Raw genomic sequence first — 27,974 nt, forward strand, 5'->3', positions numbered from 1 at the left:
CCTGTCTTACTGATCTGTGTCCCTCACTGGATCCTGCACAGGTCTGGGCACACAGGGCTGCTTGGGAAATTCCTGTGGAGTTAGCAAGGGAACCAACTGTTCCTTGCTGCCAGCCGGTCCCTACCCCATCTGCAAGCAGAGGCCCCTCCATGCTCTCCAGCAGTTACTCAGGTCAGCCTTGACTTCTGGCTCTCATGCCTCATGTCCAGTCCATCAGCAAACCCCAACTGCTCCACTGTCAAGACATAAACCAAATTCGCCTGCCTCTCCCACCTGCTAAATCCACTCTGACCCAAGCCACCATCTTCTCCCACCTGGACTATCACCGTCACCTCCTGTCTAATCTCCCCATTTCCTTCCTTCCCCACCACAGTCTGTTCTCCACACAGCAGACTTTTGAAATGTCCTTTTGCAAAACCCACCATAAAGGCTTCCCCTTGACGCTTTAGATGGAACCTAAAGTCTCTAACACAGCTTGTCCCCTGGCCCATCTCACCACCCCCACCCATCCCCACTTTCCCCAAGCTGGCTCAGGAACAGCCCCACTGCTGTCTTCACTATTCTTCACGCAGCTCCTGTGTCACACTGTCCCCTCTCCCCGCAAGAACTTCCCGTGGCTGCTTCCCTTAATTCCTTCATGCATCTGCTCAGCCAGGACCTCCTTAGATTGGCCCACCAGAAATGTCATTCTCCACCCCTTTTCCCTGCCATATTTCTCCAATGGCACCTGCTGCCTACTCATATTGCATCAGATATCTGTTTGAGGAACCTTGTCCCACTAAACCTGGAGAGGCAAACTACAGCCCACAGGCCAAATCCAGCCCACAAACTTTGTTTGCAAATACAGTTTTATTGGAACACAGCCACACATGTTTGTTTATATAGGGTCTACAGCCTGCTTTTTCATTACAACTGCAGAGTTGGTAGCTGTGACAGAGACAGTATGGGCCACAAAGCCCAAAATATTTACTGTCTGGCCCTTTATAGAAGTTTGCAACTCTGCACTTAACTCTAAGCTCCGCCAGAGCTGGATACGTGTTTGTTGTGGTTCAGCATTGTCTGCCAAGCACCTACCACAGTGCCTGGCACTTGTAGGTCCTCCATCAACATTTGTTGAGTGGCAGAGAGAATAAGTAAATGAAAGTATCATGTCCAAGGGCCCACCGGCGCTTGTGCCCTTTCTGGGCCACCCTAGAGGAAGCGCTGTTCAGTTTAGCTGAGCTGATCCCCTGGGGTCCAGATGGTGCCCCCATGCCAGGTGAGAGCTCCCAAATGGCTTCCCCCAACTATTACAGTAAAGATAAGTGACCTCAACCAGGCCAGCCTGGCTGGGCCCTGCCTGCCAGGCCCTGCCTGCCAGGCCCTGCCTGCCCATCTAGCCTCTCCACTCTCCACTCTCTTGCCTCCCTCTCTCTGGACTCCAGCCAAACTGCAGTTTTCAGAAAGCATCTGGCTCCTTCCTCCTACAGGAGCCTCGCAGTTGCTCCTCCCCCTGCCTCAACAGCTCCTCCCCCACCCACACCCAGGTTCCCTTCTCCACCTGACTAAAGCCCCTCATGCCCACGAGCTCAGCTAAAGTGCCATGTGCTCCAGGAAGACTTCCTGACTATCTTGACTAGCTCAGGCTCCACTCATGGTCCCTGCTGTGTTCTGTGAACTTCTCGCCATTCCAATTAACTGTGGTGTTCTCTGTTTATTGTCTGCCTCTCCCCAACCTCCAGCCCCACCCCCACCAATCATAAATGCCACTATCTTGCTTCACACTGTACCCCAGCACCTGGTGGGACCTGCTGCAAAGCAGGCCCTCAAAAAAGATTTGTTGGCTGGGTGAACGAATGAATGATGAGAGTTCAAAAGAGTCAGTGTGGAATATTTAAACCACTACTCTAAGATTCTCATATCCAGACCAAAAGGTAGAGAGGGTAGTTTGGTAATATCTATCAAAATTCCGAACACATGCACCCTTAGAACCAAGCAATGCCACTTTTAGAAATGTATCCTACAGATACACACTCATCTGTGCAAAATGAAGTGTGCATAGATTATTTACTGCAGCCCTGTTAGCAATTTCAAAAGACTGGAAGCAACCTGAAGCCCATCAGTTGAGGATGGGTTAAATTCTGGTTCATACGATGGGATACAATACAGCCATTAAAAAGCTTGAAAAAGTTCTTTCTGCATCGATATGGAATAATCACTAAAATTTAGTAGTAAAGGAGAAAAGCAAGATGTATACAATGTGCATGGTGCAAAGAGGGAAGTGAGAGAGTGTGCACGTAGACACACTCACATGTGCACACGTGCCGCGCACACAGCTGATGGATGCACAGGTTCTCTGCAAGTTACCGGTAACGGTGACTTCCTCTAGGAAGGGGAGCTAAGTAATTAGGAGACAATAGCATGGCAGAAAGGAGTTTTTTTATTTTTATATTATATGGAGAAAAGAAACATCCCCAAACAAATATTTTTAATTTTACTTTATAGGTGGTGGTATTGACACAACATGATATTTAGTAGTGAAACCTGGTTTATGAAACAGGAAACTTAATCTAGTCCTGCTCTGCCACTAACTAGCTGTGTGACCTTGGAAAAGTCCCCCACCCACTCCAGGCCTCAACCCTTTCTCATTTATGACAGAATGGCGCTCAACTGAATCAGTCTCCTTGGTTGCTTCTGGCTCCGAAATCCTTTGATCTTTCTAGCTAGAGTCTGTAGGGCCTGGTGTTCTTGTGAAGCTGCAGTTCCCTGTGAACTTGCATTTGAACTCACACACACGTACACATGCGCACGCTTCCCTGGCAGGGAACAGAGCATAGATTTTTAATCCAGAAAAAGATCAATGTCAAATCCATGTCTGACAATATTTTGAGAATTCGCTGCCCTGTGAACCAGCAAAACAAAACACAAAAAGTCTCTGAGCAAAAAACTGCACTGCATCTTATCAGAAACACACCCTTGGGGCTGATGTGAAATCGTAGAAACATGGCCGTGCAAACACACATCGCTCATGCTCCCTGGAAGCACTGAAAAACAGAAAGCCCTGGTTTGCTAAGCAAAGTGTTTAAAGTGTGTACATTGGTATTAATTAATCCAAGCAGCAGAGTTTTTCTTTTTTTTTTTTTTCCCTCTCCCTAAGACTTTGAATGTTTAACAGCAAGCAGGGAATATGAAGATAATTGATCATCATTTAATTGGGAATTTGACAGTAAATTTCACAAGGAGTGCATCAGTAAAATATTTCTTTAAGTAGCTTAGATTCCTTGCTATTTCCCCTTAAAGACAGCTCTCTCATAGCCATTGCAATGCCACATGGCACGGGGTGGTTAGTTTCATCTCAGAACCAGATTTTCTCAGGAGGATTTCCAAAAATCTTGCTTTTCTTACCACTTGTACAATCTTTGCTCTACCCACGGCCCACTAATAAATATTATTTACTTAATATTCCTATTTACATTGACTCACGTATTTTTTTTTTTTTAATTTTAAAAGGAAACTTTACACCACTACCACAAATGGAAAATCAGCGTCACCTCCATAAATAGAAGGTAGGGTAAAAATACAATAAAAATAAAAGTTACCAAATTCAAGTGAGACACAGTGGCTGGCCAAAGGCTCTGAGACTGAGGCTTACTCACCCCCATCCCCCCGATCCTTTTTTTTTTATTGAGGTACAATTTATATATACAAATGTTGAGTGCAGACTTTGATGAGTTTTGCCAAATGTTATACACCCTCGTTACCACAGCACAGTCAAGATATGGAGCACTTGCATAACCCCAGAAAGCCTACCTATGTGATGGTCTGGAGGTAAGGGTAGAGAATAGCAAGTATTAGAAGGAAAGGTGTTAAAGACACAGTAGCACCCAACTCAGACTCCACTCATTCTGATGAGCTCAAGGAGAAAATAGTACTGAAAAGGAGAGAGCTCTCATTATATGCAATGTACTCCTCTGTGGACTACCTAAGATCATTTTACCTGCCATGCCTTGAGGCACCAGTACCAAAAGGCAGGAAGAAGGTGGAAGCAGTAACAGGGGATTCCGAGGTTGCTATTCTAGGTCCTCTGCGCCTCCATGCCTTTGCACATGCTATTCCCCTTGCTCAGAACTCTCTTCCATACCTCCTGATCTCACTTCTCCTAACAAGCCACTATTGGTCCATCACAATTTGACTTGAACCATCTCCTCCTGGAGGCCTTCCCTGATCCCCCAGGCTGGATCAGGTAGCTCTTTTACGCCCCCAGATCCTATAGAGTTCCATACTAAAGTCTATCTACAGATTCATTTGTCTGTCTCCCCCCTAGACTCTGAGATTTTTGAAGGCAAATAGGGGTCTTATGTCAATAATTATTAATAATGACAATAATTATAAAACAGCTAAAATTTATTGAGAAACTTACGTGCCAGGCACTGTTGTAAACATATTCCATGTAGTAAATTATTTAACCCTCACAACAACCTGTAAGGTGGTCGCTGTTTATTCTCCTTTTATGGATGAGAAAACTGAGACACAAAGAGGTGAATTAACTTGCCTAAAGTCCTACCACTTAACCCCAGGCAAACCTAATCTCAACCTCCCCAGGCCAGAGACCTCAAAGTCAGAACAACTGACATTTGGCGTTGGATGATTGTTGTGGAGGTTTGTAGGATGTTTAGCAGCATCCCTGGCCCCTACCCACTAGAAACCAGTATAGCATCCCTGCCCCTCTCCAGCTGTGGCAACAAAAAATGTCTCCAGGCAAGCGCCACACGTCTCCTGCGAGGGAGAACTGCCCTCAGCTGAGAAGGGCTGCTCTGTGCTTTACAGCCTAGCATGGCACACAGGGCCTGCACACAGCAGAGGCCAAAGACTGCTGGAAGCGTCAACCATGAGTCATGCCCTCAAACCCGAAACGATGCAGAAATGAGACGTCTGCCCACCAGCAGTGCTAGCAGGTAACTCATCTCTGCAGCAGACATCTGGAAGTTCTCGTTATTACCACCCTTCCTTTCATCAAGTTCCTGGGTGCTTACCCAATATCTAGGCTCCATGAATACTTGGGAGGCAGGGGGGATGTCTTTGGTCACTCCCAGAAACTGAAGGACAAGACTGCCAGAGAATTTCCAATATTGTCAAAATTCCCAAGATTGTCAGAGAATTCTCTTGCTCCCATCAGCAAGAGATCTGCCCTGAGATCCAGGTCTCAGTCAACAGAAGGCAAGCACAGTGGAATTTTCAAGAAGCAGAATAGAATGACCAAAATAGAAGCCTAGCTCCACCCCCCCCCCACCCCCGGCCTGTGAGACCTGGGGAAACTCCACATCCTAATGTGTAACACAGAGGTGATGATACCAACCTGACAGTTTGCTAATCCACACAAATCCCAAAACACATGGAATAAATAATGGGGTCTATTCAGATAATTATTATTATTGAAAGAATGATCTTTGAAGTGAAAATTCTGCCCTTTCCCTGCTAGAGTTGCTCTGTTTCACAACAACTTGAAAATGTGACACCTAACCCCTTGAAATTAGCACCTAACCCCTTCAAAAGCATTTAAAAAGAAAAAAAAAGAAAAAAAGGAAGAAATTATTACAAAAATAAAATGGATTGGTCAGCACTTTGGGAATTCTCTTTCTCATCGCAGATTCTGCTGACCTTCAGAAAATGTGGAGTAGGTAAAGAATGCCTCCAATACCCCCCTCCACCCCATGCTTTGTACTTCCCACCTCCCGGAAGCAGATCAATTAAATCTCACTACCTGGAAGTGGATCCACTAAATGTTACTAAAGTGTTAGTGGTTCAGTGAGCTACTTGTAATAACAAAAATGATAATAACTAACACATCTTTTATAACCTTTTATACCAAAAATCTCTGTACATATCTAACACATATTAACGTTTGTCTCATAAGAACCTTATTAAGCAGGTGATAGAGTTTCCCCATTTTATAAATGGGAAAAATTAGGCTCAGAGAAGGTGAGTAATTTGCTCAAGGTCACACAGCTTCTAAGTGGCAGAGACAGGATTCAATGTCAGGCAACCTGGCTCCTCTACCGCCCCCCCTTAACCATTACTCTACCCCACTTTTTGTGAAAGGGGCTATTTTCTGGACAGTGACACCTTAACCCTTACACAGGGAAATGAGGTTCACCCTGGAATAGGAACTATTCTGGGGGTCCCATCGTTTTACTCAGGAGGTAGAATGCCACTGACAACTGAAGATACCAATTCCTTTCTGCTGGAATGTTCACAATCCCTCCATCTGTCCCAGGATTAAATCAGGTTATACTTTAAAACTCACACTCAGGCCACACGGTGGTCTCCACCAGTGTCTGTCCCCCTGGAGTTCCCTGCAGGCCTGTCGCTCGCCCTCACAGATGGACACACCACATGAGGTAGTGTGAGTCCCAGGTCCTGGGCGTGAGTCTGAGGTGGCCATTCAGTGCCATGAGTCTGAGGTGGCAATTCAGTGCCAACCCACCAGCCAACAGATCGCTTTTGAAAAAAGGAACAGCAAGAGAACATCTCCGCCTAGAACTACAGGCAGTGGAACTTTTGGGAAGCAGAGTACAATGACCAAAATAGAAACTCAGCTAGGGAACCTACATGAGGCATCTGTCCTTCGAGGGGGGCAGGAGGAGGAGAGAATGTTAAAAGGTGCTTTCAGGCTTGAACGACGACATGGAGGAGAGGAGCTGAGGCCTGTCCTGGAGGCTAGACACCCCTCAGACTGGTGACAGGGCCGCAGAGCAATGGCCCATCCCTGTCCAAGGGGATCCAACCCACCGCTTGATGAGCTCACACCCACATGAGGTGGTGTGAGTCCCAGGTCCTGGGCGTGAGACATCACAGTCTGTCGCCATGGCAGTGCTGAGGATGCCACAGGCTGGCACCGCAGATCTGCAGCCGGAGGAAAGGGGAGAAGGTGGAGGGGACGGGTCCTGCCACCCGCCCACTCTCATAACTTCCTGCACACGAGGGGCTGTGCAGAGGAGCAAACAGGAGCGGGAAGGCGAATGGATTTTTCATCTGGCCAGCTTGCACAAGCTACAGGAAAGAACTTCTTTGAAAAGCGATGGACTGCCTTCAAGTAAGGAATTTGATACTCAGCAAACTTTCCAAAAAGCCCCCCAGACTGCTTCTGCTCCCCGTCATGCACACACACACCACAGTGATTGGATTCCCAATCAATGAATCATGTGTATTAATAATGATGGAGAATCAGGTGGTCACACCCTCCATTCAGAGGTGACACATCCAGACATGAGGTCTGAAAGCTGAGAAATTCCATCCAGATAAATCAAGTTCAGAAATGCCAGAAAGGGAAGGGAGGACGTTTACCGTCCTGTCTCGTCAATGTGGAACCACTGGAAAAAGCCACCTTGAATACTATGGTCTTTGCTGACCTTGCCCCAGCTAAGACAGCTGTCTGACTTCACCAGACGGGGCCCAAAGGAGGGCTCAGCAGTGCTTCCCAGGCAGGTGGCCAGGAGGCCGGGCGCCCAGGACACAGGACTGGGACGATCCACAAGCAGCAAGCCTTACAGACTGGCTGCTGGCATGGCTGTTTGCAAAAACACACGCGCCCACGCACTGACACATACTGCTTTTGGAGAGAGGTGGAGAAACGTATGGAATCTGCAACCCACAGGTCTCGAGGTCACCTTCTAGATGGGGGTGGCAGGGCCCAGGCATCAGGCAGACACAAGACTCATCTCCATCCTCAAATTTGGATGGGAAGAACTTCCTCGTGCTGGTTTAAAGCCACTTCATGGAGCCCTCCTGCCTTTAAGAATTCCAGAGATTTTCCTATTTTTGTTCATTTTAATAGCTGATCTTCACTGTGCCACAAGCCTTGGCCTGTACTACCTCTGTCTGCAGCTTACAACCACCCTGGGAGGCAGGTACTATCCACACCTCTGAGTTAGAGATGGGGACACTTGGGCTCAGGGTGCAGGGAAACTCCCAAGGTCACAAAAATAGTCAGGGGCAAAGCTGGGAGTCAAATTGTGGTATCACTAAGTTTCAGAAATAGAGGTGATGGTCACACAGCATTGTGAATGTAATTAACGCCACAGAATTATATGTTTAAAAATGGTTAAAATAGAAAATTTTATGTTATATATAATTTACCACAATAAAAAAAAGGAAAAAATAAATAAGATTCATAGAATTGGACAAAAAATTTAAGAAATTATGGCATCACATATGCAGTAAAATGCACAAATATTTAGTGCACATTTTGTGCCTTTTTACACATGTACACACACTAAAGATATAGAACATTTCCAGCCCCCTAACGGGGTTCCCTCGTGGCCCCACCCAGCCAGTAACCCTCCCCCGGGAGGAACCACTGGCCTGACTTCTCTCATCCTAAACTGAGTCCAACTACTCTCCACCATTAAATAAATAAAATCATACAGGATGTACGTCTCACTTCTTTTGCTCGACATTGTGATTTATCTTTACTGTGTGCAATAGTCATTTCTCTTAATGCCATGTAGTCTTTCATTGTATGAATTCACCGTAATTTATTTATACAATCACCTTGCTGTACTCCCTCCATGTTTAAAGGAGACAGCCACTTAAGATTGCACTTATGATGTAGTGAGGTCTGTTTCTAACAGAAGAGAGTACACTGCATGACAGAGAGCAGAACTTGGGGTGGCTTCCTCACCAAAAGGAGAAGGAAAGATCTGGTCAGAAGAATTAACTGGAAATAGACTTCAGATAATCTTCCTGCAGAAAACAGGGTTCGCCACAGCTAAACCACCCCCTCCATCAAAGACGTGCAGAAGGGGACATGGGCAGGGCTGGGGGGGGGGGTGACAGCCGCTTTCCATTTTTATCACCTCTTAACCAACTTAGCAGAGAGTCCTCACCCTCACACCAGCCACCTCAGAGAGCTTCGCCACTTATTGAGTCCTACACACTCTGGCACAGCCCAAAAAGTTGATTCCCACTTTTCTTTCAGCCAACTTAAAATCTAAATGGAAACTTCTTGAAGACAGTGGGGCCCACATAACCCTTGGCCAGAGGCAGAGATTTAAAATTAATACATTATTGACCAACGGGTTCTTTATTTATACTTTTCTGCAGGAGCTTTCATTTCAGTGCCATGTTCCTGGGGCTGGGTACACTTAATCAGTGGCCCCTGCCAACCCCTCATCATTTAGACATTTCTCTCTACTCCATGGCAACAGAGGTGATGTAACCCGTTGTGGATTTCAGACCTACAGCATACCTTCTTAGGATTATACAGGTAAACAGTCCCTTTCCATAGCCTTTAAAATAACTTTTGCAGGCATTTCAGACTTAAGGTGGTTTTTCCCACTCATTTAACATTCTCAATTTGCAAGCATGCCCAAGCAGGTCTATTTTGATAAAGACCTTTACAAATCCTGCTTTGCAGGCCACTTTCATCCCTTCAGAAAGCTCACTCAGGCATGGCTCAATTAAAATTCACATGTGAAGGGCTGGCTTTCAGAAATGCATTTTATTACCTAAAATAGGCCCAAGCTGAAAAACTGCTCTTTCCCAAAACCTCAGATTAGAAGGTAGGAGAGGTCTGAAATGCAAACTCAGAAAAAGCGATCTCCCTGCTCTGCTTGTAGCTCATAATCTGCCTTTGGCATATTTCTTTTGCAGAGGCAAAAAAAAAAAAAAATTAAAGGTGTAAAACATAGGGCTTTAGAGCTAAATGCCAGTTTATAGGAAATAGAGGGGACAGAGGAACATGTTAAAAGACACTACAAGGATGCAACTGGCAAAATCCAGAGAGTGGAGAACTGCACAGGAAAAATGACTTTGTTCCTCAACAAATAAATGGCAAGAAAACAGACTGATGGGGATTTTTATAGGAAAAAAAGATGTAATGGTCATGTCAATGCAATAAAATGTAAAGATCGTGTTAGGATCTTGGTTCAAACAAATAACTAGGAAAAGACGTTTGTGAGACAAATAGGAAAATTTGAACACTGGATATTCAATATTAAGTAATTTTTTTGTTTAATGGCATTTAATTTTTTCTCAAGCATCCTTATCTTTGAGATATACATACTAATCTATTTATTAATAAAATATTATGACATCTGGGATTTGATTTAAAGTAATGGGGTGAGAGTGGGGAAAATACATTGGGATGGGAGGGGCAGAATAAGATTGGCTTTATGTTAATAATTGTGGAGGCTGAGTGATGGGAACATGAGAGTTAATTTCACCATTATTTCTACTTTTGTATACTTGGGGGAAAGTTCATAATAAAAGTTCAGGAAAAAACTCAAAGGCAGTTCCTCTTGGTTTGGGGAACTGTAGGGAAGCAGACAGTCCCTGGCCCCCCCCAGGAAGAGCTTCAGGGTTGAAGTGTTGCCTTATTCTCTGAGCTCTGTTTGGGGACAATCAGCAAAAATCTAACCCTGCACCAGCCCAGGGAAGCCGAGGCTGGCTAGAGCTCTGAGGAGACTGTAGCTATTTCCTGTGTTGAGGAGGGAGGGAGGGGGAAATCTCTTCTTGGGGGAAGCTACAGTGCATCCATCACACTGTGTTTTCAGGGCTACTCCTTCCTGGCCCTGGCTCAGGCAGTCCCATAGGGCCAGGGCACGACACCTGGGGAGACCCTGCATCCCCAAGAGAGGCAGCCACATGGGAAACTTCCAGCCACAGAATCTGGACAACTGAGGAAGTTTTTGCAGCCAGCCAAGTTCCAGGGCTGAGGTAGGGACAGATGAGAGTTTTTAGAGTCAGAACTGAACAAGCATGAGAGTTAGATCTTGCTATAGTGCCAGACTCCAGCCCAGCAGCCAATCACTCCTCTCCCATTCCCAGGCAGCACACTCCTTCGTTTCCTGGCCCATCTCTCTCTAAGGTTCGAGATTGATCAGAGTCCAAGGGAAAGACTCTCTCCTCCAAGGACTCAACGCCTTTAGGAATTCAGGAGAGCTAGAAGATTTCTCAGAGCCCATCACCACCGCCACCAGCATCCTTCATTCACGAAGCCCCTGCTGCCTGTGCTTGAGTCACAGTCTCACTGAAGCTTCAAGTCAGCTCTAGTCATCACTGCCATCACCAGCCCCATCTCACAGATAAGAAAATGCCTGCCCAGAGAACCCAGGCCACGTGCCCCCCAGTGTTCGACTAACAAGGAATCAGGCAACTTTTCATTCATTTATTCGGCAGGTATTTATCGCATGTTTGCCATATGTTAGGCACTTCTGCTTAGCCAAGGTCACCCAGGTAGAAGGCAGCTTAGGCAGAATTTTGAGACAGCATTTTCTGATTCTAGACCTGGTGCTCTGACTTGCTGAGGGAACAAGGACACAGAGACCCCAGGAGGTATACATGACAACCCGCTGAGATGTGGGAAGAAATGTAAAAAAATAAAAAATAAAAAAGCAGAACTCCCATTTAAATCCTGTACTTTTCCATTTCTATGTTTACTGGAAGTTTTATAATGAGCATAATCCCATTTGGAGGGTAGTAAACATACAATTTTAAGTTATGTAAATATCAACTATAAGGGGCAAACGTGCACACATGCTACCATACCTAGGACACACCTGACAAAGTTGGAGACTGCAGCTCTAAATGGGGACCTGCTGTCTCAGTGGCCTCCTTCTGACTGACCTGTAGGGCCGAGGGCACAGACTTGGGACCCCAAGTGCCCAGAACCAAGGCCTGCTCTGGCATTTACTGATGCATGCTCTCAGCGCCCTCAAAGAGTCTGACTTCATTAGTCCAGCGTGCAGCCTGGGAGATACTAGCGCACAGCCAGGATTGAGAATATGTGCCTCCATGCTGCATTTTTTAAATGTGTTTAACCCACCACTTTCTGGGGCTAGAGAGCCTTGGGATACAATCTGAATAACACTGCCTTAAGGTTTTAAGAGCCTCTAGGGCCACCTAAATAACAGGGGCCTTTAATTTGGAAGCTGGGATGACATGTGTTCAGCAGTGAGGAATGATTGAGGCCCCTTTATCCCCATTTCCATCACCTCCCTGACAAGGCCACTGCTCAGTGCCAGCCCCCATTTCACCTTTCCAGCTGTACCTGGAGACTTATTTGTCCAAAGCAGGTTTATTAAGGTCTGTCCTTAACTCAACACAGACGGCAAAATCTCTGAATGTCACATGTGTTTAGTGAACCTGCTTGCTTAGTGTAGAACTCTATTTTTAGTAAGCACCAAAAAGAAAAAAGAAAAAAAAAAAAAAACCACCACCAGATACTGTATCACAGTACCTCATTTGTCCCTATTTGTTTACCAGGCTGTATCTTGTATTGGCCTGGGGGCAGGTAAGGGCAGGTACCACATCTAATTTGTCCCTATACCCCCATACATCCTGGCACAAACCCAGCATTCAGTGTGTTTGCTGAAAAAAAGAGGTTTGCATTGTCCTCTGTGAATGGGTTGAGAGCAGGTGTTCCATTGAAATGCAGGTGACATTTCGGAATTGACAACAGAAAAGTCTGGACTCACCCTGAAAAATGGTATGAAATGCACATGTGGGGGTGTGCGTTTGAGGAGGATGCAGGAGGAGGGGCGTGCACAAAGGAAAGGGATGCAGGGTGCATGCACGGTGTGTGCATATTTACTCCTGTACTGTGTATGTGTGTGTATGGAATCTGCAGCTTTCATAGGGCTGTGACCCCAAAAGTTTAAGGATCACAGGAAACATTCCATAAAGCAACAAGCAATGACCAGGAAGAGTCTGTTTTCCCTTCTGAAAGGCCAAAGTTGGTGCTATATTCCAATCAAAGGAGGGACGCACCAGACCTATTGAGGAAGACCAGAAGTGAGCACGCCCAACATGTCTGTCCCCAACATAGTACACAGGAGATTTGGCACCTCTGGAGGTGACCAGGGATTCCCAGTACTCACCTGTCTCTCCTAGTGTATTACAAGTTGGGAGCAGCAAGAATCCATTTAATCAACAAGCACACACAGAGCTCAACTTCTGAGTGGTTTGCTGACAGCCACACATCTTCCTCCTCCAAAGGGGCATCAGTGGCCCCAGTAAGGACTCCCCCACCCCTGCACCCACTTTTTCTATCACTATGAACTTGGCTGTCTCCTTCACTAGAAAAAAATAGGAGTCCACTTTGCACATCTCTAGGCAAATAAATTTGAAAACCTAGAGAGATGAAATGGATAATTTCTTAGAAAGACACAATTTACCAAAATTGACTTCAGTAGAAATAGAAAGTATAAATAGCTAATTCCCACGGACACAGTAGAGAAAGCTATCAAAAAACAGCTCCACAAAAAGCACCAGGTTCCAATCGCTTTACAGAAGAATTCTATCCCACCTTTAGACACCAGAGAGTACCAGTTTGTTCCTGAGCATGGAAAAGGAAAAAAACCTAAACCTGATAGCACACAAAAAAGGATGTTACAGACAAATATTACTCATAAATATTACTGAAAAAAAAATCCCAAATAAAATATTATCAAAAAATGCTACCACCACCATAAAAAAAACTAATAATAATGCACAGTTACCAAGTGGGGTTTATACCAGGAATGTCTCAATATTAGGTAATCTGTTAATATAAGCCAACATATTAATAGGTCTAAGAAGAATAAAATCATATTTTTCCCTAGATGCTAAAAAGCCTTTGTTGTAATTCAACTCCCATTCCTAATAAAAACTCTCAAGAAGAATGGATGGATACTTCTTAAACATAATAAGATACATATACCTCAGTCTTAAAGCCAACAGTAGAAGCACTCCTGCTATGGTCAAGAACAAGGCAACGATGCCTATCATTTCCACTATTATGTAACATTCTACCAGAGATATTAGTCAACACAGTTAGATAAGAGAAAAGAATAGAGGCATAACTAGAGGCACAAGCTCAGTGAGAGCAGGAGCTGGATCTTATTCCCCATTGTAGCCCTAGGTTCCATCATAATAGGTGCTCAATAAATAGTCAGTTGGATGAGTAAACGAATAATGGCTCACATTAATTGAGCACCTCTTAACAAATACAAGAGTTTAATAAAATGCTACCAACAAATCACACCCTGTGTTAATTAACTAAAATTAAATGGGTTAACCCATTCAAGGCAGACAACGACCCTATGAGGTAAGTAGTTATTCAGCCATTTTACAGATAAGCAAACAGAGGTCCAGAGATCTTGCTTAAGATGAACCTGTTGGTAAATGTTCAAGTCTAGCCTCGACATGGCCCCAGGCACCTTGCCAGTGCTTTACGTGTGTCTGTCATCCCATGAAGGAGTAAGGAACCATCACATAGTAGTTTGGGACACAGGCTCTGGAGCAGGCTTCCTGAGGTCATATTTCAACTCTGCATTTACCAGCTCTGTTTTCTTGGGAAAAATTAGTTTACCTCTGTGCCTTAGTGTCCTCCTCTATAAAATGGGGCTAATAATAGTTCCTAACTGCTAGGGTTGGAGGGGTACTATATGGGCTAATAAATATCTACTACATTCTAAAATATCATAAAATGAGCACCCAACTTCCCCAAAATTCCTTAAGTACCTTCACCAATTCTGACAATGATGTCTATCCCATTAGCAGTCCTTTGCACTACTTGGTTTTTGCCAAGCTCATGTTCAGAGTTAAGGACAACATGTCACATAAGTCACCAATATGCTGTCATCTGGGACAAAGCCCAAGAGCAAGATAAAGGCTGGTGTTGGCCCTTGGGGAGTTCCACCATGTGGAAGCAAAGAGAGGTGACTGCAATTAACACCTGGGTAAACCAGAGCCACATCTGGGACATCTCACATTAGCCTCCCAAAGCTGACACTCCTTTCTCTCTACCTCCCAGCAAAGAGTCATCATTTTACAAACAGATTCCAGAGTCATTATTTTACAAACAGATTACTATGGGCTTCACATAATAACTTCCTTCCAAAGAGCAGTTTGGAAAGGAGTACAGTGGAGAAAGCTGACAAATACTACTTGGGCCAGGTCATCGGGATAAACATCAAAAGTGATAAATCATGTAGACAGTATGCACCTTTGCCATGATGTGATGAGAAGGTATTTTGCCCTTGTGACCCTCCTCCAAAAAACCCATAGCCCTATTCTAATTATGGAAAAAAAACATCAGAAGGACCCTAATTGAGGAAAAGTCCACGATATACCTAACCAGTACTTCTCAAAAACGTCAAGGTCATAAAAGTCAGACTCTGAATCTGAATAAAGTACGGACTTTAATTAATAATAATGTGTCCACACTAGTTCATTAATTATAACAACCATAGCATACTAATGTAAATGCTAATAATATGCAGAAATTGGGTGCTGGGTATATGGGAACTCTTTGTGCTATCTTTACAACTTTTTTGTAAATCTGAAACTTTAAAAAAATAATTTCACTTCAAAAAAAAGAAAAAAACAGATTCCAGACTTTCACTGGTCATTTAGACACCCATCTGGTGGCCACCAAGCACTGCTTGCCAAGAAAAACTATAAAAAATACCTCCCATCAAATTTGGCTTGGAAACTATTTCCCCGGAAATCACCCCCATCCCCCCACTTCACATACACACAAATGTTAGCTGATTGCAAATCTGGGAGGGGTTTAAGTATTAGTTCACTGCAAAACATGACTTTAATCTTAATGAACAGAAAGACCACTGATGTTAGCATGGATCGTTTGCAGATTCTTAATTGAATCTTTTCAAAGCAAAGGATGTCGTCCAGATTGCAACTCTAGAAGACTAGTCTCTTTGGCTGGCTAATTATTTCCATCTCCTGCCAAAACACAAAATTATTACTATTTACCATCTTCAGGTATTCAAGTGAAGACAATACCCAAAGTCAAAGCAAGCCCCTCACCTAAGGTGGCCAGTGAGGACAGTGATGGAAGGAAAATTAAAACTTCATTCATCTGCCCAACACAGCATCTGTGGGAAACAGCCACTGAGTATCCCTGACAGACTTCCTGCACCAGCCAGCCAGCCCAAGCCCTTCCTACACACCAGATGCAGGCAGGCCCAGAGTGCATCTGGAAGTTACCACTGGGCTTGCTCCTGAGCCTTCAGCAAGCAAGGGCTGGGCTGGGCTGTGAAAATTAGTAAGCTTGGTTGGGTTTTTTTTTGTTTTTTTCCAAGACAACCTGCTAACCAGAAAAATACAGTGAGGTTGGGCACGTTACCTCCACCTCCTCATGAATGCTCCTGCTGAACACGTGAAATGACAGATGAACACTGGGCCCAGCCTGGGGAAGTCCCCAGCCCCCAGCAACAGAGGGCAGTTGCAGGCACAGACCGCTGAGTTTAGGCAGAAATAGCCTGTGTCTTCCTGAATCCACACTCCTGCTCTCCCCACCCCACCCCTTCCCCCATCCATTATGCCTCAGGAGTAGAAGATCCCTTGATAAAGTTCAGACTGATCCACTTGAGGATGATTTGCAAACGTAGCAGCAGCAGAACCCAGGGAGGAAATGGGCCGGCCTCATAAACCAAAGTAAAACCACTCTCCAGCATTAGACACAGACAACCTCTTCCTTAGTTTCAACACAAAGTCCCCAACAACTGCTGCTCACACGAGGTGCTGGGGGCAGTGCTGTCTCACTTAAGTGCCTGGAGAGAAGGAGAAGCAGTCCCCTGCCCTGAACATCAGGTTCAGTCGCATAGGCCCCCTCTGTACTCTGTTCTTTTGCTTCCTCGCCTCTTCACTCCAAAGGCAAATAAATCACTTCCATTGCCGTCTGAGCACAAGGTCCCAGGCGAAGGGCCAGCAGAGCCCGCCATCCCAGCCTTGGTACCTGCCACCTATTGCTTTGCTAACACTGAGCCTCAGGAAGAAGTCACAAGTAACTGGAAACCGACGCAGCGACAGGGCAAGAGTGAGCCTACCGCCCCCTAAGGGAGGCAGCGGTCACCGACGCCGCCTCCCCTCCCTCTCACCTGAGTAGGGCACCCCCCCTCCAGGCCCCCGAGTCAGTGTGACATCTGGGGCAGACAGGAGACTGTGCCCACGCCCCAGGCCCAAGCCCAAGCCCCTGCCCGGGCTCGAGGGCCAGGCCGGAGGGAGCCTGCACCGACCTTCGATGGGATTCAAATAGTCATAGTCGAAGAGGATGGAGAAGTCGAATTCGTCTTGGGAGCTGCCCCCGGGCTCGTGGCCCGGGGCGCCCCCGCCGTCGGGGTCGGGCTGCTGCTCCGGGGCGTCCATGCCGCGCAAGGTGGCGGGAGGTTTGCAGGGCCGGGGGCGAGGACAGGCGCGGCTGTCTTCGTGGCCTTCGCCGGGGGTGGCGAAGGCGGCAGGACGCGGGGCCGAGGGGCGGCTCGCGCGGCGGGGTCACTTTCCTCGTGGGGACGCACGCCGTGTCCGGAGATGGCGCGGCGGGTCCTGGACGTGCTCGGGGGAGCTGAGCGGCGGCGGCGCGAGCTTCCTGCTCCGGGAGGCACCTGCTGCAGCCCGGGGAGGGGGGAGGCGGGGACAGGGCGGCCAGGCCGGCGGGGGCGGGGCCGCCACCGGGGACCGGGGCGGGCTGGGGGGAGGGGCGCATGGCCGGGGCTGGCCCGGGAGGAAGGAGGCCGCGCGCCCGCCACCGCGCTTAGCAACCGGCCGGTGCCATCGCCGTCGGTCACACTTTCTCCTCCCCGGGGAGAGTGCGGCGCGCCCTGCAAGAGCCAGGGTCTGGACAAGAAAGCTGCTGCCATTAGTAGTTTTGCCCTAAGGGACCATCTGATCCCACCCTTCTCCCAGCTTTTCTTCTCCAAGGGGGTAGGGAGTCACCTACTCCCTTCCATCGCCCACCTGTCTCCAGGCGCCGCTGTGTACCCACAGCTGTGGCGTGATTTTCACTGGCACTTCAGACACCTGCGTGCCCCTGAACTCAATTGCCTAGGGCCTGGAAAGAGTCACAGATACTCGGAAAGCACAAGTCCCATCCTTATATCTGCACTTCTTGGCCACCTACCATGTGCCAGATGCTGGGGACCCAGCATGAACCAGACACTGTTGCCCTGGGAGGCTCAGGTTCTGGAAGGAGGAGAGGCATGAAGGAGATAAACAAGGGAACAAGGGATCATCTCCTTAGGGTGCCAGGAGAGAGCTCACCAGGGGCATGGGGTAAAGGCTGGGGAGGCTTCAGTCCCTTGGGTGGTCAAGGAGAGCTTTCCTGGGGAGGTGGCCTTTGAACGAACCCGAATGGTGGAAAGATCTGGGGGAAGTGTGCCTGGCAATGAGAACCAAGAGAAAGAGCAAGAGATAGAAGGGCTTGGTTTGTTGGAGGCAGAGCCAGGAGTGCAGTACTGTTGGAAAGGTTGGCAGTAACAAGTGCACCTGGATGCTGTTTAAAACCATGGATTCCCAGGCCCCTCCCTGGAGCTTCCAATTCCAAAAGTCTGGAGTATGGGCTCAGGAATGTGTATTTTTAATCAAGCACCCAAAGTGAGTGTTATGAACCAGTATGCTTGGCAAACACCACTTAAGAACCCAGTACCTCCTACCCCCCAGTAAAATACTTCCAGCGATCTCAGACCAAGTTAGCTGAAGTCAGAAAACAGACTCACAGAAGGAGAAAAGGAGGTTAGAAAGTGGCCTTCAACCCTTACAGCACATTAGAATCACCTGGGACAGCTTTTAAATGCCTGTGCCCAGGTGGCAATCCAAACACTGAACCAGAATGTCTGAAGATATTTTTTTGAAAGACTTCAGCTGAATTTAAAGTGCAGCCGGTGTTAAGGGTCAGAATATTAGGTGGGAGAGGTCCTAAGATCCCCATTAAAACCACAGCTTGCCTCAGGTCACTAGAATCCTTCCCCAAGTGCCAGGAGAATGAGGATGTGCACCCTCTGGGGGAAGCCTTCTCTGCTGCATTAAAGGGATTTGTGCAAAGCTGTCAGTCATCCATCACCATGCATCCTGCACATACTTATTGAGCGCCTGGCACCGCTACAGATGTTGGGGATCTAGCACAAGGCACAATCTCCACCCTCCTCATAATTAAAACCCTGCAGCAAAGAAGCACAGCTATGAATAGGGTTTTCAAACTGCACTTAGAACCTTGGTCCTTGACCCAGGCTACGCAAGAGAATCACCTAGTGAGCTGTGAAAAAATTCAAATGCCTGGGCCCCACCAGACACCAATTTAATCAGAATGTTTGGGGGGTGGGGCCCAGGCATTAGCATTTTGTAAAATCTCCCTGGTTGTTTCCAATGTGTGGCCAGAGGTGCGAACCATTGGTTTAGAATCAAACTCCATTGCAGGGGCCTGGGCCTGGCTCAGGACTCATTTCAGAGTCTTGGGAAACACTTTCTGGTTCTCAGAACATAAAGAAATCCCTTGCTTTGTTTCCTAACCATACTCACAGCTAGAATGTGTGTATCCAACAAGCATCTTAAGGATGGCCAATAAATTTAGGTGGAGGAAGAGAGAGCAACGACCCCAGCTGAGATACTTTTAGCTAAGTATCTAGAAGGAGATGGACTCTTAGGTCCTTATGACAGGGACCAAAGGTCCAGACCCCCAAATTTGGCCAGAGTAAAGAAACGAATCAGGCTTCCCTTGTCCTGTAGATAAAGAGAAAAGCTGGTGACACCCCCACACACATCTTTTCTCATCTCTCCATCCCATAATGACTAAATGCCTCTAATCTAGTAGACACATGTTGATCGTGCCTGTCCAGAATCATTCCCCCACTTCTTTTCATAACAGCACCCTAGTGGGTTCCTTGGGAAACTACTCTAAACATAATCCTGATAGAACAATTAACCCAGTTGTCCCAAAATCCCCTGGCAAAGAAAGTGGACAAATGACCCAGGCTGGGCCAATCGGAGAATTTTATCTCCACTAGCTTATGAGATTCACTAAGGCAGGGGCCATGATTTCCTCATTCACAGCTTCAATATGTACAGTGGATGTGCGGATGAATGGAGGGTGGGTGGGTGGATGGATGGATCTGTGGGTGAATGGAGGATGGGTGGATGGATGCGTGGTTGAACAGATTATGGATGGGTGGATGGAGGAGTTTGACTCTCCTTGTATATATAAGATCCTTAGATTTCTCTTTAAGGGTCCTCCGTCTTGAAGCTTACCCTGGCCACCCAATTGCTAGGGCAGAAACCCAAATTCTTACCCCCAACTCAACATGTTCTTGCAATACCCAATAATAAGATGAAGTAATAAAGGGAAGATCACAACTGGTTAAGGGCTACAATAACTTCAGCCTTAGGAAGGACAGTTCAGGACATTTTAAATAAGATTCTAATTACCTTAGCTCTCACTCTGAACACCTGATATATTTTCAAAGCTTCTAGGATTTGAAGTCTACACCAAAGCAGAGTTCTTCAAAGGGAAGGGGTTCAGACTAGTTCCCGACCCATAAAAGAGTTTCTGCTGTAGCAGTGGAGAAGAGAGGGTTTTCTTCTCTAAAGGTCACCTTAAAGGTGGAGGTTTGGGGTGCGGTTGGGGTTGAGGGAAGATATATTTTCAATTCCAAAATAAATAATTTGTGCTCTTAGGAGCAAGGCCCAGGAGCAGATTGCATGAACTTTATGCACTGAGAGGCCACTCCAGGGGGTGGGGGCAGGGATGGAGACATTGACAGTACAGCTCTGCCAACCTTCTCTGTGCCCTGTGGCTGACCTTCTTGCAAAGGGCCTGACCTTTTAGTCTTTCTCCAGCCTCTCCAACAAAAGTGCAATGGGATGCCACTGAGAGTGAAACTTCTAGCATACATTGGTACTATTTGACCCTGGCCCAGGAATTCAGCTCAATTGAACAAGCACATACCCCAGTGTATAGTTACATGGGATATAGTTACATGAGATCCATGCCATGAAAGGAAAGGAGAAAGTGTTACAGAACTTATATCAAGAAAACCTGATGTAGACAGCGAATCCAGGAAAGGCTTCCCTAGGGAGGGGATGTTTAAGCTGGGATGGGAAGGAAGAACTAATGAGCAGACGAGAAAGCATGTGCAAAGGCCCTGAGGTAGGAGGAAGTGTGAAGTGTTGGAAGACCTGAAAGAAGACTAGAGTGGCAGGTGCTCAGGGATGGATAAGAAGATGGTGTAGAGTAAGACTGGGGAGGTAAGTGGGGCCCAGGGGGAATGTTGAGAATTTTGAACCTAAAAGCAATGAGGAATGACTATAGAGTAATAGGCAGCACATGACATGATCATATATGAGTTTTCAAACCATTGCTCTTGGTCCTGTATGGAGAAGAATCTGTGGGGGTCAAGGGTTGAAACAGGGAAACCAGTTAGGAGGTTCTTACAGCCATCCAGGCAGGAGATAATGGGAGCTTGGACTATGGTGGTAGCCATGGAGATAGAAAAAAGTGGAAGGACACAAAAGACACACACTCTCACCCTGTGGTCCCTCCTTGAGTGCTCTCTGTTCTTCTTCTAGGCTACCCCTTAAAATGCAGCATAATTTGGTTCTGCCTGAATAGAAATACTTGAGAAACACTGACTCCTGGGCTCCCCCCACCACCCCAGGTGGCAATGAGTCTCCAGGCTCCTTCACGATGGCTCTGGACTTACCACTACCCACTGCCCTCCTTCCCACCTTCTGGCATAAAGCTCATTTTTATCTGCAGCCTGGGCCTCTCCCCAGAAATCCAGGCTTGTACATCCAACAGCCGACTCACATCTCCATGTGGGTATCTAACAGGCATCTCAGAGTGAACATGTCCAAAGCCAAACCACATTGTCCTCTGAACTCACTCCCACTGCTCCCTCAGCTCATGCTTCACCCTCTTAGTCCAGTTCCCCGACCAAAAATCAAGGAGTGGTCCTTGATTCCTCTCCTTTTCTCATACCCACATGCAAACCCTCAGCAAATGCAGGCAGCTCTATCTTCAAAATGTAACCCCAATCCAACACTTTCTCACCAACTTCACTCTCCTTCCTCCCACCCCAATAATCCAAGTGCCATCATCTCTCAACCAGAAGAGTCAGTAGCCACCTCCCTCAACTTGCTACTTCCACTTTTGCCCCTGCACAGAGCAGCCAGCAGGATCCTTTAAAAATATATGTCCAACAAGCCCTCCAGTGGCTTCCCATCAAATTTAGAATTAAACACAAAGACCTTGTTCTACAAGGCCCTACAAAAGCTGCTCCCACCCCAGCTCTCTTTGGGTGTATTCTCCCTTCTCTTGCTCCCTCTGCCACCCGGATCGTGCACCTGTTTCTTGAAAACACCCAGCATGACCCCATCCCAGGGCCTGTGCACCTGTCATTCCCTCTGATATTTGCCTGGCGGCTACCTTGCTTTGTTCATTTCTCAGCTCAAATGCCACCTCCTCAGAGAGACCTTCCCTACCTATCCCAATAAAAATGGTACCCCTGGCATTCCCTGTCCCCTCTCCCACTTTCTGATCCTCATAGCCCTTATCTGTATGGTATAATTTATCTATGTGTGTAGTTGTTCATCTGCTTATAGCTGTTCCTCTCACTTGAATGGAAGCCCCACAAGGGCAGGGGTTTTTATCTCTTTTCTTTATGAGAGTATCTAAGGTTGTCAAGTTTAGCAAATAAAAATATAGGACACCCAGTAAAATTTGAATTTTTAGACAATGTTTTTGGGTGTTTTTTTTTTTTTTTTTAAATACAAGTATGTCCCAAATATTGTACGGGACTTACTTAAACTAAAAAGTTATTCATTGTTTTCCTGAAACTCAAATCTTTATCTGGCAACCCTGGCTGTATTCTGTACCCAGTAAATGGTAGGTACTCACTAAAAAGTAGCTAGAGGAATGAATGGAAGAATGATGCCAAACAGTTTCCACCCGAGAGATTAATCAGTAAATGAAACTGTATGGAAAGAAGAACCCAAGTCCCTGCTTTGCTTGGTTCGATGGAACTCGACAGCAATGTTGTGAAATTTAGTGGTGTTCTGCACCGTTGGCAGCCCAACCTCCAGCATGGTCATAATACCTGTAATCGTTTTTATATAAACAACATTTTATCTGACTCAATGGCTTCAGGGAAATTCTGCCTACATGTATTTTTTTTAAAAAAGGAAAAGAAAGACTTTTCTTTGTAAAGGAACATGTCCTGTTATAGAAAATATGTTCCTGAAGTCATTATAACAAGATTGGTAGATTTAAATCCTCCTTCAACCCCTTCCTAGCTGACCTTCCTGAAGATACAAATGTTTGGCCAAGGCTGGAGTGATCTTGTACTATAATAAGGAACAGCCCAAAGTTGGGAGGCCCAGGATCCAATTTAAATTCTTCCTCTAACTCACTTGTGACCTTTAAGCAAGACACCTGACTTGTTTGTGCCTCAGTTTTCCCATCTGCAGAATGAAAGGGGAGGGTGAATTAAGGAATACCTGAGTTCCCATTCCAGCTCTAATATTCAAGGATTCTTTAACACTAATGAGGAAAAGCAAACTAAACTTGCAGCAGCCAGGGCTGACATGCATAGCATGTCATCACGGGTTCTGACATGCATAGCACCCCACACTTGGAAGACTCCATACTTAGAAGGACCCCATACTTGGTTTAATGCTCCACTGTCACCATCTTAAAATTCTTCATAATTTTTGAACAAGGGGCTGTGTGTTTTCATTTTGCACTATGCCCTGAAAATTATGCAGCCAGTCCTGACAGAAGTATGTACTGAATAAGTCCCAAGTTCTCATCACAAACCCCACATCCTGACAATCCTCACTACAATAAAACCCTGACTATAAGATGCAGACACTGAAATGTTTTTAAATCTAATCTAAAAAGTAGGAACATTCTTTACCAGATCCCAGAAACAATCTGCCCCCAACTTAAGCACACCCTGGGTTTCATTGTCACTCTAGATGTTAATATTATAATTTACAGGATGCATTTGATTCCTATAGGGCTGGCACTAGGGTCAGGCAAGAGAGGCAAAATTCAAGAGGGCACCATAAAACTCGGCTATCAAATAAATTATATTTTCATGTAGCATTTTAAAAAACCAAAATGAACACACACACACACACACAAACTTGGTGAACTATTAGAACTTTAATAAAGACGTGATCAGTAACAGACCATGCAGAGCCATATTGGAGCCAAGGCCAAATGGAAAATGAGTAATACTGATCCCATCTTTATTCAAAATTTTTATTTTTATTTTTAAATTTATCATGGATTTTTGGCATTAATATTGATTTTTAAAATATTACCATAAAATATGATTCATCTGGATTACTGTGGTTTTGGGGACCCCCTTACAGTTTGCTCCCTCGAATACCTTACTAAACTCCTCCCCCCACACTCTTGCAAAGCCACTTCCAGGAATGAGATCCCTGTAGATTGGGGAAACAGGAAGACAATATCAAACCTGACATTCATTTCAATCTACCATCTCATATATTATCATTTAAAGCCTTAACAGGCTTCTGCTGTGAGAAAACGATTTTCCAGGAGGGGATGGCAGCAAAAGGCAATTAAAATCCACCTCCCACCATGCAGACATTGACCAGCACCTTCTAAAGAGAGCAGGGTTCTACAAAAAGCCAGAACCCAAATCAAGGTTTGGAGTGTAAAAAGATGCCCCATTTGACAGCAGCAGAAGTCCAGGTTTGCAAAAGCTCAGCCAAATCCATCCTGCAGGCATGTTATGTGTGGCCTATCTGGTAATTTTTTTTTTTAAATCAGAACTAACATTTTTAAATTGGGAGATTTCATATAAAAATCCAAATTTCCAACTTCTCCTCAAAAAAGTGGGAAGATCTGGCCGCACTGGGCCCATATTCCCATGTGGACCAATCAGCTGGAGCTGAGCAGAGGCTGACCCAGGGGGATGATTCTGCAGCTCTGGGTTTGCACCACCCCCGCCTGGCTGCCTCATTCATTCACGATACCTGCCAGCTCCAGGTGAGCGTGCATGCCTGAGTCCCTGGTCTCCAGGTTCTTCGTGCCTTCTACCTGGTCCCTGAGCCCCTGTTTTGTCCTGGTTTTGTTTCTCTTCTTTTTTCCTTGCTTCATAGCACACTCCCCTATGCCTTATGGAACCAAAGTTTAGAAGGAGAGCAGGTTTAGCAAACTTGCCCTTTCCTTAAACTGTCCTCACCCCTAAATGAACAGGAGATGCCAGCATCCCTCCACCAGGGAGGTGCCATCTTCTACTAATGCAGAGCCCTTAGGGGTAGGCAGGGGAGGGTTGCTTAGTCTTTGCCCACCCCCACACCCGTTCTCAGCCATCTATCTGTCACTCTCAGCCCACTGTCACCCCTCTGTCCTCCAGGCTGCCTTCCTAGATAACTGCACCCCCAGGGTTGTGTTTCTCTTCTCCATTCTCCTGCCATATTCTTTGCAGACTCGAACATCTATCAATTTCACAATCTTTGAAGGCAGGGAATGATGAGGACAAGTGTACCGATTTCAGGGACCTCAAAGCTACTTACCACCAGCCTCCCGTCAACACGACAAAACCCTGGAGCACGTTCTCCTCCTCCCCCTCCAGAAAAGCATATGGCATCTGCTTTTCTCTCTCACCTCCATTCCTCCATCAACGCAGTTGCTAGATTTCACCTAAACGTTTAGTAACCTAGCATGTGAATGACTTTGCATGATTGTGTCTGCCCCAACTTCACAAAAAAATCTTTATCTTTCAAATGCAAATGAGCATGTCTGGTACATCCTGGACTTTCTCCATACGCCACTAGCCAAGCGCTTCGCATCCGTTAGACTCTCCAACACCTCTGGACTCACTGTCTGAAAGACTGAAGCAGGTCATCCAGAGCCCATCCAGAAAAGACCCCCGAGATTTGGTAGAATATGGATTTATCTCCTTTAGGAAGGGCTCTTGAAGGGTATTTGGCTGAAGGATAGTAATAACTTGAATTTAAAACAGTAAAGTATTAGTTAAAATGGCAGCAAACATGAATGGACCACTTTGCTTATGCCAAACACTTCACAGACATATCTTTTTTAAAGCTCAAAGCAGCCCCATGTGTAAGAATTACAGTTACCCCCACTTTTCAGTTAAGGAAACTAAGGCATAGAGCAGGTTGTGATGTTATTGCAAAGTCACACATGCCACCCTGGAAATGGTTTATCCCACACAAGTCTGATACTCATTACTGAGTCACACTATTCCTGGGTTATTAGTAAAGGATGGGTTTGCCGAGGGACATTTCTGGACCAAGATGAAACACTGAAAAAAGTCTGATGACTCCCAGTGATAGCAGAGGGCAAAACAGAAGCTCACACAGAGAACGAGGCCGGGCCAAGAGGAAGACATATCTGAAGTGGGTCATGTATTCACAGGAATAACGGCAGCTACCCTCAGGTGCCAAAGACAGGACCATCCCTGCAGAACCCCAGGGCCCAAGGAAACACAGTTCGAGAACTCCAAAGGAGAAAGCTCTATGGACTGGGAGCCGCTGCTTCCGATCGCCTCTTCTGCCCCACGCCAGTCCCAGCCCCCACCCTCTCCTGCTTCCCCAGCTTCCACTCTTACCCGGCTCCAGGCTGTTCACTGAAAAGTCAATATGATCCCTTAAAAAGATTAATGAGACCATGCACTCTGCTGCTTAAAGTTCCTCCAGGGGCTCTCCATTGCCCTGCCAGTGAACTTCAAACTCCTTACAAGATCCTAGCGATCAGGCCCTGGTCTGCTTCCACGGTCTCATCTCCTATCACACTCCCCCCTCTCCCCGCCCTTTCTGTTCTAGCCACACTGGGCTTCCTGCTGCTGTTCCTTGAACATCCCAAGCACCTCTCCTCTGGGCCTTTGCACTCACGGTAACTTCTGTCTAGAATGTTCTTCCCCGAGACATTTTGCAGGCAGATTCCTTGCCATTCAGGAGTCAACAACAAAAAGAAAGACATCTCCTTAGAGAGGAAGGGGCCATCCAGTCTGAATTAGCAGTCCTACTGTTGTGGGTAGAATTGTCCCTGCCCCATCCCAAAAAGTGTATTCAAGTCCTAGCCCTAGATACCCGTGAATGGGACCTTATTTGGAAAAGGGTCCTTGCAGATGTAATTAAGTTCAGATGAGGTCATAAGAGAGCTAAGGGGTCTAATCCAATGACTGGTGTCCTTATAGGAAGGTGAGTGAACACACATACACACAAGGTCACATGAAGACCGGGGCAGAGACTGGAGTGATGCAGCTACAAGCCACGGAAGGATTTCTAGGAGCCACTAGAAGCTGGAAGAGACAAGAAAGAATCCTCCCCTAGAGCCTTCTGAGAGAACACAGTCCTGCCGACACCTTGATTTTAGACTTCTGGCCTCCAGAACCATGAGAGAATAAATTTCTGCTGTTTTAAGCCACCCAATTTGTGGCGATTTTTTACAGCAACCATAGGAAACTAATACGTCCACCCACCCACCGCACGCACACATGCCCCTACTCATTCACTCCCTGTTCTCCTATTTCAGTCTCCAGCATTGAGCACTGTTTGAAATCATCTTGGATACTTCTTAGCTCACTTGGTCCAGAATGCAAGCCTCCTGAGGACAGAGTCTGTCTTCACCACCCTACCCCAAGCATCTTGGACAGCAATGGGCACATGGCAGATGCTCTAAAACTGTTGATGAAAACAAATTAAATGGTCAAGGGGGGCATCAGACATGGATGAAGGGTCAGACAATTGCCCTCAGTGTGACCAGGACCAGGATGGCGGCAGCACAGGGCAGAGGCCTGAGAGCCCTGAGAAGATCTCCAGTCCAAGCCGGTCAGTCAGAGACTCTCTGGTTCCCATTCTAGCAAAGAAACAAATGTAGGAACCTGAATGGCTTCTTCCAGGTAAGACGTGAAATACTCAATTCCTCACTTACGTATGAAGTGTGAGCTATCCAATGGGAAAATGCATAAGAAAAAAGCAGTTGGTTATTGGTGGGGGGTTTGTTTTTGGAGGGGGGAAGGTAAATGTTGAATTAATGAATTGTACAATAATAGTGACAGCAATTATTTATTGAGTGGGTACTGTGAGGGTCATACTGGTTATTAAAAGATTGAGAACTTCCATAGATTGTTAAAATTGCTGTCCCCCCAACCCCATGGACTTCTACTGCCTGGGACCCTCCCTACAATTCAGCAAATAATGGATTAAAGCCTGGCCCAGCA

The 27,974-nt window shown here is 46.2% G+C and overlaps 1 protein-coding gene across 1 annotated transcript in view; it reads right to left on the minus strand.

The window, feature by feature from the left end:
• NFATC2 (nuclear factor of activated T cells 2) overlaps positions 1-17,130 on the minus strand; it is a 98,395-nt gene extending 81,265 nt beyond the window's left edge. Inside the window, exon 1 of the mRNA XM_063095021.1 lies at positions 17,001-17,130. Coding sequence (XP_062951091.1) covers positions 17,001-17,130 — 130 coding nt within the window. The remainder of the gene's footprint in view (positions 1-17,000) is intronic.
• Positions 17,131-27,974: the final 10,844 nt, after the last annotated feature.

The sequence above is a fragment of the Cynocephalus volans genome, chromosome 1 (genome assembly GCF_027409185.1).
Source record: "Cynocephalus volans isolate mCynVol1 chromosome 1, mCynVol1.pri, whole genome shotgun sequence".
Taxonomy (NCBI): domain Eukaryota; kingdom Metazoa; phylum Chordata; class Mammalia; order Dermoptera; family Cynocephalidae; genus Cynocephalus; species Cynocephalus volans.